Here is a 22743-nt window from a genome sequence, read left to right on the forward strand (position 1 = left end):
TATTGTCTATTACCCCTGATGACTTTTCTACCAGTTATTTATTTGCAGGCCCCAAGGTGGGGCTCGATCTCATGAATCCACGAATCCTGAGAAAATGAGCCAAAATCAACGATCAGACACTCAACCGATTACGCCACCAAGGGCCCCACTATCAGTAATTTATGAGTACAGAGCCAGTTGTTTGCTCCCCACTATGTTTTCATTTTGTTGTTGTTTATGCTGTGATTACATTAAATTTTAAACTGAGAATATGAAGACAAAGGAAAGAGCTGTTTCTTTAAAAACTTGATTCCGTTTTGGATATACTTAAAGGTGACTCACTAAAAATTGAATTAAATGGGGAAATCAACTAGGGTAGACAACTATATAACACATAAATGCATGTATTAACATGTAATATGTACTTTATAACAAAATAAGGTAATTCAAAATATCAAGCCACAAAAGTCAAATTAAGACTAGGGAACTGATCCAGATTAAAAAAGAGAAGAGAAACATGACAACTAAATGCAATATATGATCCTAGACTGAATCCTGAATTGTTTTCATCCAACTTTGAGGAGAACTATATTTACATGTGTGGCTCATAGCAAAAAAGTCCCCGGAAACTCCAATCACTACTCATACTCAAACATCTTGGGCTCTACATTAAAAGACAGATACGTACTCTGGTGGGTGTTGATAATGGGGGAAGCTAGGTATGCGTATGTGTGGGGGCAGGAGGTACATGGAAAATCTCTGTACCTTCCTCTCAGTTTTGCTGTGAACTCAAAAATGCTCTAAAAAAGTCTTAAAAAAAAATAAAGATTGGAAAAACAAGATTAGTACATGAACATACATTTACCTGTTTTAAAAAATAATTTAAGATATATGTAAATATATGTGTGTGTTATAAATACATGCATTACTTATAAAACATAAATATACATGTATTAAAATTTTATGCATTTACGGCTTTTCTGATAAATCAATAACCAACTGGTGCAGATTTCATGGGGTAAAAGGGTTCCTCTGCATATGTTCACATACACCTTCTTCACCCTACACCTGTCCTACAATCCCGTCTCATCACTTCTATCACCCTCGTTACCTTATATATAGCCACACATAACACCAAAGCGTTTTCTCCCTTTCTCATTTTGAATAATGTCAGATCTTTTTTACTCTGGAAATGGTTTTATGTTTTACTTCAATTTTTTTTTTAAAAACAGACTTTAAAAAAAAATTTTTAATAGTTTTATTTATTTTTCAGAGAGAGAGAGACAGAACATAAGTGGGGGAGGGACAGAGAGAGAGACACACACAGAATCCGAATCAGGCTCCAGGCTCTGAGCTGCCAGCACAGAACCCACAAACCATGAGATCATGACCTGAGCCAAAGTTGGATGCCTAACTGACTGAGCCACCCAGGTGCCCCTACTTCAATTTTTAAGGAAATGCTAATAAGTATGTAAATAATGTTTAATTCATTTAGAAATGTTATAAAATCACCACTACTTTAACCAACAAAAATATATTCTGTAGTAAGTTATTAAATTGACAGAATTATGAAAAAATATAAAAATGGGAAAAATTTAATTAAGTTATTCTGAAGTTGTATTTTAGACTTATCATGTTAAAATTAAGGGTATTCAGGTACATTCTACCAATTCATAAAAATATATTTTAAAATACACTCAATCTACATGAACACTCACTGATATGGAAAAAATCTTCCCTGAAAAGGAAAACTACCATATAAATATTAACTTATATGTATAAATATTGTTACATATATAAATTTTAAAATGTGCTGGTATTTTTTTTATTGTGTATTTATTTTTGAAATAGGGACAGAATGCAATAGGGGTAGGGCAGAGAGAGAGAGAGAGGGAGACACAAAATCGGAAGCAGATTCCAGGCTCTGAGCTGTCAGCACAGAGCCTGATGCAGGGCTCGAACTCAGAAGCTGTGAGACTATAACCTGAGTCAAAGTTGGACACTCAAAAGACTGAGTCACCCAGGTGTCCCGATGCTAGTCTTTTCTAAGTACCTGTGTCTTATATATCTTAAAAATAGCAATGTAAACTATTTGAAAATAAAACTTAAATAGATGAAACTGTACATGTTTAGGTCTTCAGAAAGATTTTCACAAAGCAGCTATAAAAGTTCTTACATTATATTGCTCCAGGTTTTTCTCTTTGTTTGCCTCAGTGTCCTCCAGATCCTTATGGATAGCAGCAATCTGTCTTTTCTTGTCATTAATAGCCTGATCTAACGACTTGAGTTCCTTTTTAATCCACTTATCTCTTTCTTCTTTTGATGTAAACTGGCTTCCTCGACCCTGCTTTGCATAAAGATCTGTTCTTTCCTGGGTGGCTTGGGCCAATCTATAAAAGACAGAAGAAAGGAATGGATTAAAAAGGAGACTAGGAAATAAACAAGTTTAACAGCAATCTATAGGTCAGAAGTACCCACAGACAATAATCATTTTTTTTAATTCCATAAAAAGAATATAAAAAGGAACTGGTATCTAATAGAACTCCTCAAACTAGTACTATATAATATAAACTTAATTTTGAAAAATCCCAGTTAAAGGTAAAATAGCCCATATCCTAAGGATTTCAGGCAGACAATGTATTTACTTCAGGTCTCGGTTAGTCACTAAATCTAGAGACAGTTTTAACATCTTATCTCAGGAATTTTCAAAAATGCTCCAACTATACGTAACTACAGTTACAACTCCTTTCAATTATCAAGGTTAAGAGGCAAGGGGAAAAAAGGTTAAAAGGCAAGACAAAGACAAAAAAACATTTATAATAAGTAGAACAAATACTAATGTCTAGATTACATACAATCCTACCAATTAGGAAAAAAAATCAAAAAAATGAGCAAAAGAAATAATTCAACAAAATATAGGTGGCATAAAAACACAAACATGCGTTAAACCATGAAATCAGCAAAACCTGGCATTTCCCACCTACAGACAGATATGAAAACATCTAGATATTAAAACAACAATGAAAAAAGGAAATAGGATGAAACAAAGAATAAGATGTTGTGTGGGGTAAAAAAAAAAAAAGAAAAAGAACACCATCCATGTTTTAAAAAACCCAATAAAAAAATTAATTAATTAAATTAAAAAAAAACCAACAATACCTCACTATGCTGTCTGAGGTAAGTTAACTTCTCAGAGCCTCAAGTTTGTTGAACTTATAGCAAGAATAATATGGATCTCCTAGAGCTTCTGAGTAGGAAAAAAATGTATGCAATATGTATACAATAACACTTGACCCACAGTAGTTTTTAATACAGGCTATCACTTTGAAATGGGATTGAGCTTTTACCCTCATTGTGTCTTAACTCATAATTATTTAGGTTTTACAGAGGAACTACATAGAAAGTTAGAAATGTTGGTTAAAGAAATCCCATACCTAGCAATTCCTCGCTCTTCCTTTTCTTTTACACTGTTGAATTTAGGTTCTGTTTCTGCTAGTTCTTTCTGCTTTTCTTCTATTTTTTCAAGCAGCTTCTGCCTCTCTTTTAATAAGCGTTTCTGTAAAGAAGTACAAATGCAATTTTTTTAATTACAAAAATAGTTTTCAATGTTTGTTTATTTTGGGAGGGGGGACAAAGTGCAAGTGGGAAAGGGGCAGGGAGAGAGGAAGACACAGGATCCGAAACAGGCTCCAGGCTCTGAGCTGTCAGCATAGAGCCCAACATGGGCTCAAGCTTACAAACCACAAGATCATGACCTGAGCCCAAGCCAGATGCTTAACCGACTGAGCCACCCAGGCACCCCTGTAAAAATGCAATCTTAAAATTTTTAAGATTTAAAAATTTTGTGTTTAATTTTAAGTATAGCATAAAATATTTTCTCATGAAAAGTAATCATGAGAAAACTAATCCTGCAACACAAAACTAATTTTTATTTACTTATTTATTTGCCTACTTATTTAAAGATTTTATTTAAGTGATCTCCACACCCAACATGGGGCTGGAACTTACAACCTTCAGATCAAGAGTTGCATGCTTCACCAACTGAGCCGACCTGGCCTCCCACAAAACTAATTTTTAAATGAAAGAAACAAGGAGACAGTACAGAGATGCCACTTGAGTGGAAATTATAATGTGCCATATCTTTTACAAAAGTCAAGCATCCATCCTTCTCACAGAAAGGACGGTCTTCTGTAATTCCTATTCAACTGAATGTTTATGTCTTTCATTTTTAGTATTTTAACTCACCCTTTGTTCACTATTGCCGGCTAATTCATCTTGTAAGTCCTTGGCTTTAAGCTCCAACTTAGTCCTCTGCTTAATTTGTTCTTGTCTTTCAGCGCTGAGCTGCTCCTTTTCTTCTTTCATAGCTGAAATTTTTGTTTTCAGTTCTCTGACTTGACGTTCAATATCCTAGTCAAAAAGTATCAAAGAGAAATGGGTCAGACAATTGGAAGTACAACAGCACAGTTTGGACACCATTAGTTCTCTCCCTTCTTTTTCTTTCAATTACACTTTCAGTACTTTTCTGTCTTTCCAATACTCAATCTCAATGACCTTCACTTAAACTTACCATTTCATAGTTCTGTTAAATTTTTTTTAATGTTTATTTATTTTTGAGACAGAGACAGAGCTTGAGCAGGGGAGGGGCAGAGAGAGAGGGAGAGACAGAATCTGAAGCAGGGTCAAGGTTGTCAGCACAGAACTTGATGTGGGGCTCAAACTCATGAGCCATGAACTCATGACTTGAGCTGACATGACCAACTGAGCCACCCAGGTGCCCTTTAACTTAAAATAAATTTTTTTAAACCATTCCATAATTCTGATACAAAAGAGTTTACTTATATAACCTAAGCCTAGTTTACAATCTTACCTCCATTTTATCTCTTGCATCCTGCTGGGCATCTCTTAACTGTCTGGATTTTTCTCCACTAGTCTCTCGCTTAGCAGAAAGCTGGGGGAGAAAAAAAAAAAGCTATTAATTTCTAACTCATTTTGTATTTGTTTCATACTTTACAACATAATAGTAAAATTTTAAAATATATCCTAAAATAAAATCACTCAGAGTTTTTTAATTTTTTAAAATTTTTACTGGAAAAAAAAAATATTTTAATAGTTTATTGTCAAGTTGGTTTCCATATAACACCCAGTGCTCATCCCCACAATCCTCCATGCCCATCACCCCCCTTCACCTCCTCCCCACCCCATCTGCCCTCAGTTTGTTCTCGGCATTCAAGAGTCCCTCAGAGTTTTTACAAAACAATTTTTAGTGGTTTTAAAGAAAGGTCCTTTAATTTTAAGTATTACCTAAAGTAATTTTTGGACAAAATATCACCAATACTATTTACAAAATACATTTTAAAAAGCCAAAAAAAATTCATGGAGCTTTTTCTTTTTATTATTAAGTAAATTCTACTCACAACGTGGGGCTCGAACTCACAGTTCAAACTCCAAGATCAGGAGTCCCATGCTCCACTGACTGAGCCAGCCAGGCACCCCTTCTTCATGAAACTTTTAAAGGTGGCTTCCCACATTTTGGTTTGCCTTGCGTCATAACCTGATAATATTTCAGATACAACTACAGCAAGGACCACACAGATCTAGGCATTTTCCTTGGAATAAACTAAAAGAACAAATTCACTAACCAATAAATTTCTTAAGGTTTAAAAAATTTTTAAGTTTCTATTTAAAAATCATTGAAAAATATAAATATTGCATGACCTTATTTACATATTCATTAAAATAAAATCACTCTGAATTTAACTGACAAAGTATTTTACCTCATCAAGTTTAGCACGAGTTTCGTTAAGTTCCTGATTGTAAATGGTATATTCCAGGGCACGTCTCATTTTATCCCACTTCTGATACTGAGCTAGTTCTTCCTTTTCTTCTTCTAAGGTATGCAATCTCTCTTCAATGTATTTTAACAACTCATTGATTTTTTCGCGTTTGCCCTCTTAAAAAAATGAGAGAGGAGTGAAGAAGTTGAATAAAATTTTGATGTAATGTCTGCTCAAATATACCATGAGTTAAATTTAATCTTAAGAACTATAGCATTATTTGACAGTATGTGGTAACCAAATCTAAGATACTAAAATGACAAGATGCTTCATTATGAAAAGCATCGGAGAATAGTTTACACATGGTGACACTTTTAAATTTTTATTATTTTAATTGATATGTTATGTTAATTTCAGGTGTACAGTACAGTGATTTCATAATTTTACACATTACACAATGCTCACTGTCATCAAGTGTAGTTACCATCCGTCACTATACACATTATTACAATATCGTGGACTATGTTCCTTATGCTGTACTTTTCATCTCTGACTTCTTTTATAACTGGAAGTTTTTCCTCTTAATCCCTTTCACCTACTTCACCCATCTTCCCCCTGCACCACCACCCCGGCAACCACCAGTTTGTTCTTTATATTTATAAGTCTGTTTCCGTTTTGTTTGCTTTGCCTTTTTTTTTTTTTAGACTCTGCATATATGTGAAATCATGTGGTATATGCCTTTCTGACTTATTTCACTCAGCATGATACCCTCTAGGTTCATCCATGTTGTCATAAATGGTAAAATCTCATTTTTTTAAAAAAATGGGTAATATTCCATTGTATACATATGCCACATCTTTATATATTCATCTGATGGACACATGGTGCTTCGACGTCTTGACTACTGTAAATAATGCTGCAGTGCACATTTGGGTGCATGTATCTTTCTAAACTAGGGTTTACTATTTCTTACAATACATGTGGTAAGGCCTCCGCTTAAACATCCTTTAAAGGTAAACGTGCCTTCCCACAACATTAAAAAATAAAAAAATCCTAACATCGTTGGTGTCACTGATTCTCAACTTTTACTATAACAGCATTGCCTACAGCTGCCATATATTGAACACCCACTATAATCCAATCATGGTGCTACCGTGCTCCTCTACTTTTCACCATAAACGATGCAAAAGAATTTTACAGATGGAGAAGCTTTAGACCAGAGAGATCAAGGCTAAAGTCACATTGTCAGATAATTATTAGTCAGATTTTGAACTCAGGACTATCCATGGCATGATAGAACTTGAAAAGCAAAGAAAGTAGGGTTTCCATCATACTTGTACTAAGGAAGATTCTAAGTTCAAAGTTTTCCATTTACTTGCTCCTGAACAACTTAAAACCTAATGTCAGCTGATACTCCCAGAAATTTTTTTTGAAGTTTGCATCCAAATCTGCTATCCTCACTAACAATGAGGGACATTAGAGGAACAAAGCAGTTGACCTACAAAGGCATTATTATCTAACAGCAATTTTTTATTTAAATAGAGAAATTATTGGAACTCTCAAACCTTAAAATGTCTCAAAATAATTTTCTCTCAATTCAGTAACAGGCAAATTATCAAACAGTATACACCCAAGAATAGATCGAACTCCTTTCAACCATCATAACACAATGAAAAAGTAATTCACAACAAAAATAAGGCAGAATCACAATTATCGTACCTGTTTCTTTCATTAAAGATATGCTTTCTTCTTTTCGTTCATCATATACTCTAGTACCAGCTACTTCTCTTAATAGTTTTAGTCTCTGAGAATCTGGTGCTGTGGCCATCTGGTTGATCTAAACATTTTATAAAAATAATTATTACGTAGCTACAGACTGTTCTTTAAGAACTCTACTTTGAAAGAGTATTCACATGCTGGTTTTAAGTAGAATGTAACTCCAATAATGTAATTTGTGCAGTGCATACACTTACAGACCTATATCTCATTTAAATAAAATTTATCAAATGAAAATCCAAATAGAATTGATACATTCATAAGTCTAATTTATGAATAAGACTCTAAATTAAAAATAAAGGAAAAGTGCAGCGCCTGGGTGGCTCAGTCAGTTAAGTGTCTGACTCTTGAGTTTAGCTCAGGTTATGATCTCGAGGTTTTGTGGGTTTGAGCTCTACACTGGGCTCTGAGTGCTGGCTTCCCGAAGCCTGCTTGGGATTCTCCCTTTCTCCCTGCTGCTTCCCTACTAGCGCTCTGTCTCTCTCAAAATAAATAAACTTTAAAAAATTTTTTAAAAGATGAAGGAAGAACATTCCATTACCACTTTTCCTCAGTCAATATGATAAGGTATAAAAGATGAACTCCGGGGGTGTCCAGGTGGCTCAGTTGGTTAAGCGTCTGACTTTGACTTAGGTCATGATTTTGAGGTTTGCGAGTTTGTGCCCTGCATCGGGCTCTATGCTGTCAGCACAGAGCTCTCTTCTAATCCTCTGTTCCCCTCTCCCTCTGCCCCTACCCCACTCAAACACACTCGTTTAAAAATAAACAAAAAAAGAAAAGATGAACTCTGTTCTAAAAGAACAAAGTATTTTTACAAGGGGAAACTATCACTATATACTTTTAAAAAGCTATGATACTATTAAAAGTATAACAAAACTGGTATGCTTTATTATTACCATGTTAAAAATTTTTTTTATTGTTTATTCATTTTTGAAAGACAGAGAGAAATAGCGCATGAGCGGGAGAGGGGCAGAGAGACAGGAAGACACAGAATCTGAAGCAGGATCCAGGCTCTGATCTGTCAGCACAGAGACTAATGAGGGGCTCAAACTCATGAACTGCGAGATCATGACCTGAGCTGAAGTCATATGCTTAACTGACTGGGCCACCCAGGCGCCCATTACTGTTATTTTTTAAGTAAGTTCTATGCCTCCAAGATCAAGAGTTGCATGCTCTGCTGACTGAGCCAGACAAGTGCCCCAAAATGGTATTCTTTAAATACAGGTAGGTAAAAATAATTGTCTAATAGAGGTAGTAACCATTAAATAAAACAAGCAAAAGTATTTTAAAAATCTTATTTAAAAATATATGGTGGGGCACCTGGGTGGCTTAGTCAGTTGAGCATCCAACTTCAGCTCAGCTCATGATCTTGCAGTTTGTTAGTTCAAGCCCCGCATCGGATTCGCTGCTATCAGCACAGAGCCTGCTTTGGATCCTCTGTCCCCTTCTCTCTGCCCTTGCCCTGCTTATGCTCTCTCTCTCTCGAAAATAAACATTAAAAAAAATCATGTAACATGTACCCCAATGTTCATAGCAGCACTCTCAACAATAGCTAAAACATGGAAAGAGCCTAAGTGTCCATCAACAGATGAATGGATCAAGAAGATGTGGTTGATCTATACCATGGAAAACTACATGGCAATGAGAAAGAATGAAATCTGGCCATGTGTAGCAACATGGATGGACCTTGAGGGTGTTATGCCGAGCGAAATAAGTCAGGCAGAGAAGGACAAATATCATATGTTTGCACGTATAGGAGAATTAGGAGGAACTTGACGGAGGAACAAGGGGGAGAAGAAGGGGGGAAATGGTGTGGGAAAGGGAGAGAGGCAAACCACGAGAAACTCTTGAATGCTGACAAAAACTGAGGACTGATGGATGTGGGGGGGAGGAGGGACGGGCATGGAGGAGGGCACTTGTGGGGATGAGCACTGAGTGTTATGTGGAAACTAATTTGACAATAAACTATTTGTAAAAAAAAAAAATAAAAAATAAAAAAATCGTGTAATATATGGCATAAAAACACAGAAAATGGTACAAACTAAGTGCCATGCAACTTTAAACAACAAGCATGAGTTTAACATATTCATAAAAATAAAGTTAGCCACTAAATGCAAAAAATGCTCTCACTGCATTAAAAAAGTGAAATTAGTTACTCTAACATTTTCACATAAAGAGAGAAACCAACTCTGAGAAAATGTGGTCTATCAAAAGTATATACATGAAAGAATCCCCTTTCAGATCTTTATCACTGCTTACCCCAATTATGCAAGTTCATTCAACTTATTCACTCAAAAAAGATTTAATAAATGCTTACAACATATATGCCACTCTGCTGGGCACTGGGAAAAAAGCAATGAATAAAACAAAAAGTCTTGCCTTCATAGAACTTGCATTCTAATGGAAGAAGAAATATATATACCAATACAGTATAACTGTTACCAAAAAAATAAAATCAGAAAAAAGAAAGTGTGTAAGGCTGGGATGAAGGCAATGTTCTTTTAGATGAGGTAACTCATGGATGGCTTATATGAAATGACGTATGAATAAAAAATGAAAGTATAGGGGCCTATGTTGTATGTTTGCAGGGAAGACTCAGATAATTGGTCTTTCATAATCAGCCTCCTTTAAATTTTTTTTTTTAATTTTTTTTAATGTTTTTTTATTTATTTCTAGGAGAGAGAGAGAGACAGGGTAAGCAGGGGAGGGTCAGAGAGAGAGGGAGTCACAGACTCAAACAGGCTCCAGGCTCCGAGCTGGCAGTCAGCACAGAGCCCAACGCGGGGCTCGAACCCATGAACCGCGAGATCATGACCCAAGCGAAAGTCGGACGCTTAACCGACTAAGCCACCCAGGCGCCCCTCCTTTAAAATTTTTTTTAAATGTTTTTATTTATTTTTGAGAGAGAGAGACAGAGTGTGAGTCGGGGGATGGGGGGGCAGAGAGAGAGGGAACACGGAATCCAAAGCAGGCTGTCCAGGCTCTGGGCTGTCATCAGAGAGCCCAATGCAGGGCTCGAACTCATAAGCTAGGAGATCTTGACCTGAGACGAAGTCAGACACTTAACCTACTGTGCCACCCAGGAGCCCCATAATCAGCCTCCTTTTAAAAAAATTCCTTGCTTATAAAGATGGTCTTCAAAAACTTGTTCTGCATCTTCCAAATGTGAAACATTGTACTTTTCCTGATCACTTCTTCTGAATGCTAACTTTTCAACACATATCTAAAAATGTCTCCAACATGAAATAAGAAATGAACATTTAAAATGAACTTTCCCCTAGTCCAAAAAAAACACCACAGCAAACTACATTAACAATGCAGGGTATGTCCTCAGAAAACGAAGTTATCTTAGATAAAATTTAAAGTATATGAGGAAATAGTAGAATAATCAGCTAAAGTATGTAACTACTAAAAACTATAAAGAATATAATCTCTACAAGTAAAAACAATTATGTAGCATTACGGTAGATTTCTGGTAAGCTTTCCACCATTTTAACTCTGTGATATATTAAATAATAGAGTATTACTTTTAGGAACTATATGTTTTCAAATGTTATTTTTATAGAATTTCTAGAATATTCTTAACTATTTCCACTGTGACTTTCACAAACCAAAAACGTCTTCCAGTATAGGACATCTTATTAAGTGATACAGGTCACGAAGAAAATAACATCCACTAATTGCTGAAATAATTCAATCCCATTATACAGTGGATCTACTTTGTACTTTATGGCCACATAAAAGGTAATATTAACATCGATACAAAATAAATCAATGAAAACAAGAGACAGTAAAGTCCGTTTTTGCTTCAACTTAACCACTAGAATCTATAAGTAAATTCATCATTCAAGTGAATATACTCAGAAAACAAATTCTATAAAAAAAGGACATACAATATTTTTACCTTTCCTTGTTTTACAATATAATAAGGATTGCTTCGAGAAAAACCAGCACTTTCAAGGAGATTCATCACATCATTTTTCCTGTTAATAAACATTGAAAAGATTTTTTCAGATTAATCACCCAATAACATGCAAAAAAATGAAGGGTAACTCTTGGGTTAAGGAATATGAGGGAGTACAGAATAGTCATTAAACCATCTATTGTATCAGCTTCAGAAATCTTGATTCTTCTGTTAATGCTCTAAATACTGGTTTGTTGAACATGAAGCATATATAATCCATATAGGAGTTACATAAAATACTTTCACTTTTTCATGAAGAGATTATAAATGTAAAGAAAATGCTTACGTGACCATTTTCTTGTCTAAGAAATACTGATCCTTTTTGGCACCAATAACTCTTCTAAGTGAAACCTCTTCTTTATCAATCTAAGAAAAAATGGAAAAGCCTGAATTTCATTGTAAAAATGGAAAACTTTAGTTAATAAGGTCATTCTAGAGTCTGTAACCCTAACTTATTTTGAAATTTCAATTCTCACTAAAGAATTTAATGAGAATTAAAGATAAATATCAATTCACATGACAAAGAGTTTTTTCACAACAGCTTGCACACCCTGTTTGCTAGAATGTTCATTACAATTTTAAGACAAAATGAATATGTAAACTGTACAGCTATTTTAACATGAACTAAATTATAAGCACTGTACTTAATACAATTACAAATGTTTCAAAGGTTGGGAAAAAATCAGCTGCATCAATAAAATTCTCAAAATTATTACTAGAGAAAAAAGCCACTACTCACTGGCAACCGGTTGTCGGAATTATCAAAAATAATCTCCACAAAAGCAGAAATAACACGAGGACCAGTACCCTCCTAAAACATGCAAAAAATAGAATTGTCATTCAAGTGGTATTTTCACATTATTTTTCTTTAAACACCTTTAAAGGTTAGTGCATGGTAATAAGCCTAATTCAGTGGAGAAAAATTTCCATTGGACTGTCTATCCTTCTTGTCAAAAGAGCAAAGACACTGGATTAGGATAACAATACTTCTCAACCAAATGGCTTTATAGAGTCTCTGACTTAAAAAATGAGTACTATGCGAGAGATATCAAAGTCAGATGTACTTAGGTCTTGTTCTGAAGATCACTTTATTAGAACATAAGACCCCATGCCCATGTAATTCTACATATTGCTAATATCAACAGCACTTTGAGGCTTTTCTCTTATAGACTCACTTAAGGCTGGAAAGGAATCCTAACAAATCATATAATTACTAGAAGTTGGCTTTTTCTATTTTTAAGTTTATTTATTTATTTTTGAGAGAGAGACAAAAAGCACAAGTATACATAAGAGCAGGGGAGGGGCAGAGAGAGGAGAAAGAACCCCAAGTAGGCTCCACATTGCCTGTGCAGAGCTCAACGCAGGGCTCAATCTCACAAACCACGAGACCATGACCTGAGCTGAAATCCAGAGTCGGATGCTTACCAACTCAGCTACCCAGTTGCACTGGCTTTTTTAATCAATCAATCAATTATTAATTTTATTTATTTTTCTAAATTTGCTATTTCCTATATAATTTTAAATCTGCTATGAAAACACACACATTTTAATGTGTTATATAGACACCAATTTATGACCCCAACACTTCCATACCAAGTCTCGATACTTTCCAGATTCTAGAAACTGTTACTACGTAGTGATTCAATACAATAAAAAATGATACCTACAGGGGTTATTCTTTCAATGCCTATCTTAGAAACATAAAAAAAATTTCTATAGGAAACCAGTCAATAATGGTAAGAAAACAAATAAACAAAAAAATCACCTTCCTAAGTGTGAGAGACTGTTAACATATACTAAGGAATCTCACTTTCTCATTTTAAAACTAATTATAAGCCATATTCAAACCGAAAAGAAATCTCTCGTTTTGAACTAAAATTTATTTAGTTCATTATTCATAATGATCCAATGAAAAATTCTAACAATTTTCATTACCATAAATACACTCATCTTTCATATTGGAAGATGATGTGACCATTTAAGTTACAAATATGGCTAAAATTATAACAACATGTTATGTCGCTTAGTTTGGAATGGTTGCTTCTCTATGCTCCCGATTAACTTCTGATTCTGAGTCTCAAAGTTCCTAATTCCCAAATTCAAACTCTTCTTTCTCCTCAGCAAGCCTGTTTCCAGAGCATTATCACACCATACCCTTAATAAAGACTTTATATTTATGGGGCACCTGGGTGGCTCAGTCAGTTGAGGGTCTGACATCAGCTCAGGTCATGATCTCACAGTTCACGGGTATGAGCCCTGCATTGAGGCTCTGTGCTGACAGATCAGAGTCTGGAGCCTGCTTCAGATTTTGTGTCTCCCTCTCTCTCTCTCTCTCTGTCCCTCCCTTGCTCATGCTCTGTCTCTTTCTCTCTCTCCAAAATAAATGGTTAAAAAAAAAAAAGAATTTATATTTATATGGGAGACACACCCATTTATATGGAAGTCTTACAATTTTCTTACCAATTATATAAAAAATTAGGCCTTTATCATGCTTTACTATAGGAGGCTAAATTCCACAGCAGAATTAACACACTTAAGAGAGACTGTATCATGTTTACTAAGGGAAACTGTATCATGTTTACATAGGATCTGAAACTTGAACAAATGATTTTATTTACCAGAATCGACAATATAGTTTTAAAAATACATAATGTCAATAACATCTCAAAGCAATCTCACTCACATGCAACAAAGCCAATCGCTGTTCCGGGCGAAGATGACTGAACTCGTCACTAAGAACAAACTGAATTGCTAAAAATACAAAAACATTAAATATTAGTATAGTCTAAAAGAATATTTGTGCCTTAATTTATAACTCCCCATACCTTCTATCAGATAACGAACAAGGTAGATAAAATAGATTGCCTATTTCATATATGCAGAAAATTGCCTGTATTCAGGGTGCCTGGGTGGCTCAGTCAGTTAAGCTTCCGACTTCGGTTCAGGTCAGGATCTCATGGTTCGTGGGTTCGAGCCCCGCGTCGGGCTCTATGCTGACAGCTAGCTCAGAGCCTGAAGCCTGCTTCGGATTCTGTATCTCCCTCTCTCTCTCTCTGACCCTCCCCTGCTCACACTGTCTCTCTCTCAGAAATAAATAAAATATTAAGAAAATTTTTAAAAATATATATTAAAAAAAACTGCCTGTATTTTAGACCAATCAGCTTGGAAAACTATAGAAACAATATTATGAAATTTCCACTGAAACATTTAAGGGAAGAAAAAGAGAACACTGAGGTAACAAAAAGAGATAAGCAGAACTAAAATCTACCTCTTCATCAGAGTTACACTGAGTGGTTAAAACTTCGTTTTCACCCACTAGAAGTAAATAATATACATCAAAACATTTACAACCAAAATAGGATATATTCCTACCATATCCTTAACTGGACACTTTGGTCAAAAGAAACTGAATTAAGTGGGAAACACAGGGGAATAGTTCAGATTCCCACCTTCTACTGCACTGTGTGTACTGCCCTTATCTTCTGTAAGGAGCCATTGCTGCCTCCATATAGAGTACCTAACTGGACCAACCTGCCCTAGAAATGGAACTCTACTCAGTTGTCCTGTTACCAGTCCACCCAAGAGAACTTCGACATTCCAAGAGTTGAGTATGATGTATGAATGTGTAGGTGAGGGTGGAGGTGGAGAGTGGGACACCTTAGAGGGACAGATTCAAACTGCCTTTATCCTCCTGGAGATTATGAAATACTTCTACTCCAATCCCACTCACTTATCGTCACCAAATTACAATCACGGAAGGGCACAGAGGGATAGAACCTTTGCTTCTACTAAGCCCTGCCCCCTTTTCCTCAAGCACTACTCAAACAAAAGGTTCAAAATTGTTTCAACCTACTTCTTGTATAGTTCAAACCTGTTAAGATGTTTTCTCTCTCCAAAGGATTTGTTAACAGAGGCATTATACTTAAATGCATTTTATCTTTAGAATTTTCAAAGCTATTTACTATCTTCAAATTGACAATAATCTTTGTTGAGTCTGTAAGTTTTTATACCCCTCTATCCTTCATAAAAATTATCTAAAAAACATTTTTTAAAGGACGAAACAGAGCAGTGCCTGGCTGACTCAGTCAGTAGAGCATGCAACTCTTGATCTCAGTGTTGAGTTCAAGCCCCACGTTGGGCGCAAAGCTTTCTTACTTACATACATACATACATAATGAAACAAGATGATGAGTCATTTACTAAAACAATATTAACTATGCTGCTGCATTTACACTTTCATACACATGCATTTGAAATATTTACATACTGCATTCAAATTTAAAAAGTACTTCCATTCGTATTATCTCATGATTCTCATGATCCATCAAAGTAGACAGGTCAAGTATGTTTTTAAAGTGCAAAAAGTAGTCCAAGACTGTTCTGCCCAACCTCTCAGCTAATTAATCACTCAGATCATTATACTCTAAACCCTCTAAACTGCAACCCTGATTGAAGAAGTATTTATCGAGTTTCATGCAGACATAACCTCAGAAAACCAATTTTTAAAATAAACTACTTGAAGATATCCAGGTCTTAATATATTTAGAACTGAAAAAACAATACTTACCATAAAAAAAGTTACTTTTTCCAGATCCATTTCTGCCCACTATAAAATTTCAAAAAGTACATGTTACTTTGTATAAAAACCAATAAAATTAAAACTTTAAGAATTAAAAAATTTATGTTCATTTTTCTTAACATCTTAATATCTGAAATTATATACAAAAGAACAGTGAACAAAAGGAATCCATAAACAAGTTTTAATCACCAAATGAATGCAATTTTGTATAGACTTCAGATGAGTTTTTTCTTAAATTTACCTCATTGTTGATTCTTTTTGCTCTTTCCTAACAAATAATATTTGAAATAACCAATTACTAAAATTTCATAATTTACAACATTATGGACACATAATGCCTTTTTTAAATTTTTAATATTTATTTTTGAGAGATAGACAGCATGAGTGGGTGGGGGGTGGGCAAAGAGAAGGAGACACATAATCTGAAGCAGGCTCCAGGCTCTGGGCTGTCAGCACAGAGGCCCATATGGGGCTTGAACTCACGGACTGTGAGATCATGACCTGAGAAGTCGGACGCTCAATATACTGAACCACCCAGGCACTCCTGGACACGTACTTCTATTTTAACTGTATATAGTGGAATATATTTTAACAACTTAAAGATTCACATATTGCTGGAATTTTTAAATAAATAATCATTTTAAATTCTCAAACTATTTGCATGTTAAAGTACTTATGATCCGCCCTATACATCATGTATAATCTCATAAAATCACAAAAATATAAGGCATATTTTTTTACTACCTGAATTCAGAAACAAACAATTCGATAAAAAGATAGCAAAAGTTTCAGATTTAATGAACTGATTTGAATTTTGTTGTTCTGCAAAATTTTCATTGTTAAGAGTCAAGAATCACTATCCCGAGCTCTCTCATCTTGACCAAGATATCCTGAACAAATTAGCCCCAAAGTTATAACCTCTAATGCAAAGTAAACCCTAAAAAAATCATTTATGTTACACCAGAAAGTAATGAACTGCTTAAAAAAAGGCATATAGGGGCACCTGGGTAGCTCAGTCAGTTGAGTATCCTAAAATTTCAACTCAGGTCATGATCCCAAGGGTCATGGGATCAAGGCCCAAGCTGGGCTCCATGCTGACAGCGCAGAGCCTGCTTGGAACTTGCACTCTCCCTCTCTCTGCCCCTCCCCCATTCACACTGTATTCTCGCTCTCTCTTAAAAAAAAAAAAGGCATATGACACAGAGGCCAGCTTGAAAGCGATTTCCACTGGATTATTCTTGGACAATTTGAGCACCAAAATAATTAGATGAATTCTAAATTTGTGCTAGAGGGGGAAAATTATCCACAACACCATAAATAAAACAATAAATTAAAATAATTAAATAGCTGAGGAAAGAAAGAGAACTCTTGTTCACAGTAGAAACTACCTAGTAAATGGAAAATCATCATTTTGTAACAACCAGAATAAAGGCAAGAATATCAATGGATGCTAAACTTAGGGGGATATTTTGATAAAGGGCACAGTATTTGCAGAGTCTGAAAGTACTTCCCACCCCCATATTATTTATTAGTTACAAGGGAAAAACACTGTACGGTAGAAAAACTAGATACCATCTTGTCTGTGTGATCAAAAGTAATGTCATTTAAAAAGAAGTAGGGATGCCTGTGTGGCTCAGTCAGTTAAGTGCCCAACTACTGACAACAGCTCAGGTCGTCATGTTGCAGTTTGTGAGGCTGAATCCCGAGTGGCTGCTTGGGATTCTCTCTCTCTCTGCCCCTCCCACTGCTTGCACATGCTCTCTCTCCCTAAATCAGTAAAAAAATAAATAAAATTAAAAAAAATATTTTTAATATATATTAAATATATATATTTTTAAATAACATTTTAAGCTAACACATCCCCTATTTGTTTGGGAATGACATCTGAATGGGAAGTCGCACTTCTTGCCACCAACATACCCTCTAAGCTCTGCATCTGCGACATTAAAAAGATGTTTGGTCNAAATATATTATACATAATAATACATAATATTTATATTAAATATATATAATGATTATTATATATATACATATAAAGTAGACATCATTCACCTCCAGAGGTAATATACTCAGAAGAACACAATATTTATGTGGTATTTTTTTTTTTAAAACAACGCAAATCAGGGCACCTGGGTGACTCAGTCGGTTAAGCGTCTGACTTCGACTCAGGTCAGGTCTGTGAGTTGGAGCCCATGTCAGGCAGGCTCTGTGCTGGCAGCTTAGAGCCTGGAGCCTGCTTCAGATTCTCTGTGTCTCTCTCTCTCTGCCCCTCCCCAACTCATGCTGTGTCTCTCAAATATTATTAAAAAAAAATTTAAAAAATTACAAAATAAAAAATAAAAATGCTTAGGGGGAGCGTAGGTGGCTCAGTCAGTTAAGCACCTGACTCTTGATTTTGGCTCATATCAAGATGTCACTGTTCCTGTAAATAAGCCCCATGCTGGGCTCTGTGCTGACAACTCTGCCTACTTGGGATTCTCTCTCTCTCTCCCTCCTTCCCTCTCTCTGCCTCTCCCCTACTCATGCTCTCTCTCAAAATAAACTTAAAAAAAAAAAAGGCTTATTTATGTAGATGTACACTAAGACTGGAGGGGTATGGGAATAGATCCAGTTTATATGTGCCCCAGAGTCACCTGCCCCAACCCAGCCCTTGGCTGCCTGTCAGTGGAGAGGCTGGGTATCCCATCACCTTAGGCTGTTTCACACTACCTGAGTGTGCACTGAGGTCAGACCTGTGACAATCCAAAGGATGCTACATAGTTCCCTAACTACTTTAGAGGGCTAATCCCCAGAGTAGACAATCCAAAAGCATGGAGGAATTAATGCCCTGTGTGGTAAACTCTGATCAAAGAGAGAACATCCTTCTCCATTCCTTTCCAATCTAATCTTTCCCAGGTGTGGTGGGTTCACAAAGTCTGTCTGGAAGTTATCCAATATGACCACAAACCAGCTGAAGCTTCTTTATAAAGCTATGACTAGCTTTCCATCTTACTCTTGCCCTCAGACTGAACGTTCCCATTAAAGTCTCACTAGTTGCTGAGTGGGCCTTGGACTCTGTTTTCTAGGAAACCAGAGCTAATACAAGTATAGGTTGTTAATATTAAGAATGGCTATAGCTGGGCAGGAGTACAGTTCAGTTTTTTTCCTTTTAGCTTTTAAACTCTTCCATAATGTTCTATAATTAACATATTACTTTTGTTAAAAAGCTATAGAAAAAGTAACCTTAAAAAGGTACATATTTGGTGCATTCAAACATCATTCAACTGTTCAAACAAGAGATTAAAACATAAAACATCATCAGGAGATATATTTGCCTTCAAATCTTTTTTTTAAGGGTCAAAATCATTAAATAAAGTAGTATCAAAGTAGGATATTTTTAATGTCAATCTTAGACTACACCACTTTGGGTCTTCCCTGTTTTTAAAACATGTTCAAGTAGTCGGGTGCCTGGGTGGCTTACTTGGTTAAGTATCCAATTCTTGAGTTCAGCTGAGGGCATGATCTCTCAGTTCCTGGGAGAGCGCCCTGAGGTGGGCTCTGCATTGACAGCAAGAAGCCTGCTTAGGATCTTCTTTCTCCCTCTCTCAGCCCCTCTCCTGCTTAAGCCCAGGTGCTCTCCCTCTTTCTTTCAAAAAATAATAAATTTTTTTAAAAAGTTTAAAAACCTTTCAAAAAACATGTTTAAGCAGTAAAATCATATTAGGTTTGTTAAAACAAAAGAAAAAAGCCAATTTACTTTGTAACTGTGACTATTAACAATCCTAATGTAAACAAAGTAGTAAAACAGCAGTCTCATTATAACTAAAAGAAAAACACTTGACAGATTCTACAAACATAATCTAATCATCATAGGTAATAAAAGTCGTCATTTTACAGCTCATTTATAAAATTATACCACTGATATATTAAGATATTCATCCACTTTTAACCTGTAATATAAATTATACAGTAATTATGCAGCAATTATATCTTAGAATATATCTTTTTTTTAATATTTTTATTTATTTCTAGGAGAGAGAGAGACAGCGTGAGCAGGGGAGGGTCAGAGAGAGAGGGAGACACAGACTCCGAAATAGGCTCCAGGCTCTGAGCTGGCAGTCAGCACAGAGCCCGATGCGGGGCTCAAACCCACGAACCGTGAGATCATGACCTAAGCGAAAGTCGGACGCTTAACCGACTAAGCCACCCAGATGCCCCAGAATATATCATTTTTAAATAATTTATATCTAACATCCATTTTTCTCTATTTCCGAAGATTTTCTGATTGATGAAAATCAGAAGGCACTTGTAATCAAAATTTAAGTAAAATACCAGAACAGTCAGGCTATCCTTGTGGCACAATTAAATTATTCAATAGGTACAACAGAGGGGAAAAAAGTGTTTTGTTTTGTATTTTTTTGTATAGGTTTATTTGAGAGAGCACGCACACACATGCACAAGCAGGGGAGGGACAGAGAGAGGGAGAGAGAGGATCCCAAGCAGGTTCTGCAACATTAGCACAGAGCCCAATGCGGGGCTTGAACTCTCCAACCATGAGACCTTAACCTGAGCCAAAACTAAGAGTCAGATGCTTACCTGACTGAGCCACCCAGGTGGCCCCCAAGTGTTTTCTTTATTCCCAACTACAAGGCTACAACTGATATACTGCCTCAATTTTTAAATTTTATTTCAAAGTACAGTTGACACTCTTGCCCTCAATTTTTAAAATTTATGATTTCAAAATAAAGTAGATTCTCTGGGAACATCAGCATTTAGTGTTCACCTGTTACTGATCTCGGTATGAATCTCATCTTACCCCCTGCTACAGAATGAACTGTGTCACCCCCTCATTCATATGTTGAAGCCCTAACCCCAAATGTGAGGTTATTCGGAGATGGGGGCCTTTAGGAGGTAATCAGGACTAATAAGGTTGTGAGGGTAGGGCCTTCATTATGGAATCTATGCTCTAATGAGGAAGAGGGAGAGATAATGAGAAAGTCATATGAGCCTGATAATAAAGATGGTGACTTCCAGAAAGACCCCATCATGGACTGGAGTTACCAGAACAGTGAGAAAATAAATTCCTGTTCTTTAAGCTACCCAGTCTGTATTTTATGGTGAACTTAGCAGTCTGATAAACCAATATACCCATAAGGAAGACAATATATAACAGAAGTCTATTTATAGCACATTGTTTCATCTAGCCTTTAAAAATTCTGCACAATGCCAGAAAAGACTTTCATTGGCTGTTATAAGAAAAAATGTGGACGCTATTATCTGAAGAGCCTTTAGACTAAATACTGTACTGCAGGAAAATAATCATTTAAGCCTTTATCCTCATACATATACTTTGTTTAATTTTCCCAACAGTCCCTATAAGATAGGTATCGTTAGCTCTTCTTTACAAATCAGAAAATTACAGTCCCTCAAGGAGTCAAGTTTGAAAAAGAGTTATGTGTCAGAGCTGGGACGTGAAACCCATTCTGTTACGCTCCAGAGTTTATGCTCTGCCCACCAAGCTGCGTGGTAGGACCTTAAATATTATGACAGGAAAAAAAAAAAATCTGAGAACAATCTATTTGTGAATAAAGAACGGTCATCTCCAAAATTAGGCAACAGTGGGTGTTTTAACCAGGAAATGACCTATAAAGAACAGTATAGCTGAAATGTTAACTTTAGTGTCATTCGCTACAAACATAAAGCTATTAAAATACACCTTCACGGTTCCAGGGTACCCAAATAAAAGTGAGTAACTTATGCAAACATTTAAAATGTATACAGTAAGCAATTCATCAGTGCAGATAAAAAACATACGTTATTTCATATAGAAAAAATACGTATAAATTCATGCAATACTGAAAGCCAATTCCCATCTCAGGCCTAGATACAGACATAATGTAAACAGCTCTAGAAACACGAACCTGAGCTTGTAAACCATGAACACTTACCAATAACATTATGCTTTGAACTGAAGGGGTCTACAATTGTTTGATCTCTGTAACTCCGAAAACCCTGGATGATAACCTAGTAAATTTAAAAAAAAAAAAAAAAAGGCACTTTTCAGAGAGCACACCCTGCAAGAAGCAACTCCCGAACTAACGTGTTCCCGTGGCACCTCCCTCTCTGGTTTCTCATTTAATGCAAGGCGGAGGGTTCTCCGTTTCACCGAAGAGTAATTCACTTTGCAAAGTGGGGATTAAAAAATCCTCCGAGAAACAGTCCGTTTACCGGGACCCACGGCCGGTGTTGCAGTCACCTGCCAAGGACCTCTCAAAATCAAGGCCACTGTATCAAGTTCGTTGGAACGCTGACCATCACAAGTGCTATCGGGGGGAAAAGGGTGTCAGGCAGGCAGGCCGGCCCCCGGGAGCAGTGGGCGCATCTCTCGGACACGCCGACCGGCCAGAAGGAACGGCCGTTCCACGAAAGGGGTGCTCAGAGCCCAACACACCCAGCAGAGAAACTTTTCCAAGAGTGCGAAGCGGGTTGGCGTCTGGGGCGGACTCCTGCGCGCGGGAAGACCGTTTTGACAGAAGTAAACAAGAGAATGAGGCGGCGCGACGCACTCTGCGAGGAGGAGGGTCCCCTTCACGTCTGTAAGTCGGGGACAAAGACCCCGGGCGAAGTTGACACCCCAACCGGAGCCCCCCCACCTCCCCGGGGCCCGGGGGACCCCCTCCCCACACACC

At 36.4% G+C, this 22743-nt stretch overlaps 1 protein-coding gene across 1 annotated transcript in view; it reads right to left on the reverse strand.

Annotated features, from left to right (window-relative positions):
- The window catches only part of SMC3 (structural maintenance of chromosomes 3), a 37242-nt gene that overhangs the window by 14062 nt on the left and 437 nt on the right, over window positions 1–22743 (reverse strand). The window contains exons 2-13 of the mRNA XM_077762429.1: window positions 22003–22078; window positions 16064–16102; window positions 14180–14247; window positions 12236–12307; window positions 11783–11862; window positions 11437–11515; window positions 7476–7593; window positions 5757–5932; window positions 4850–4930; window positions 4225–4389; window positions 3414–3535; window positions 2156–2369 (exon numbers count right to left, since the gene is read on the reverse strand). Of these exons, the coding sequence (XP_077618555.1) occupies window positions 2156–2369; window positions 3414–3535; window positions 4225–4389; window positions 4850–4930; window positions 5757–5932; window positions 7476–7593; window positions 11437–11515; window positions 11783–11862; window positions 12236–12307; window positions 14180–14247; window positions 16064–16102; window positions 22003–22078 (1290 nt within the window). The remainder of the gene's footprint in view (window positions 1–2155; window positions 2370–3413; window positions 3536–4224; window positions 4390–4849; window positions 4931–5756; window positions 5933–7475; window positions 7594–11436; window positions 11516–11782; window positions 11863–12235; window positions 12308–14179; window positions 14248–16063; window positions 16103–22002; window positions 22079–22743) is intronic.

This window comes from Crocuta crocuta, unplaced genomic scaffold, assembly GCF_008692635.1.
Source record: "Crocuta crocuta isolate KB4526 unplaced genomic scaffold, BGI_CrCroc_1.0 scaffold328, whole genome shotgun sequence".
Lineage (NCBI taxonomy): Eukaryota > Metazoa > Chordata > Mammalia > Carnivora > Hyaenidae > Crocuta > Crocuta crocuta.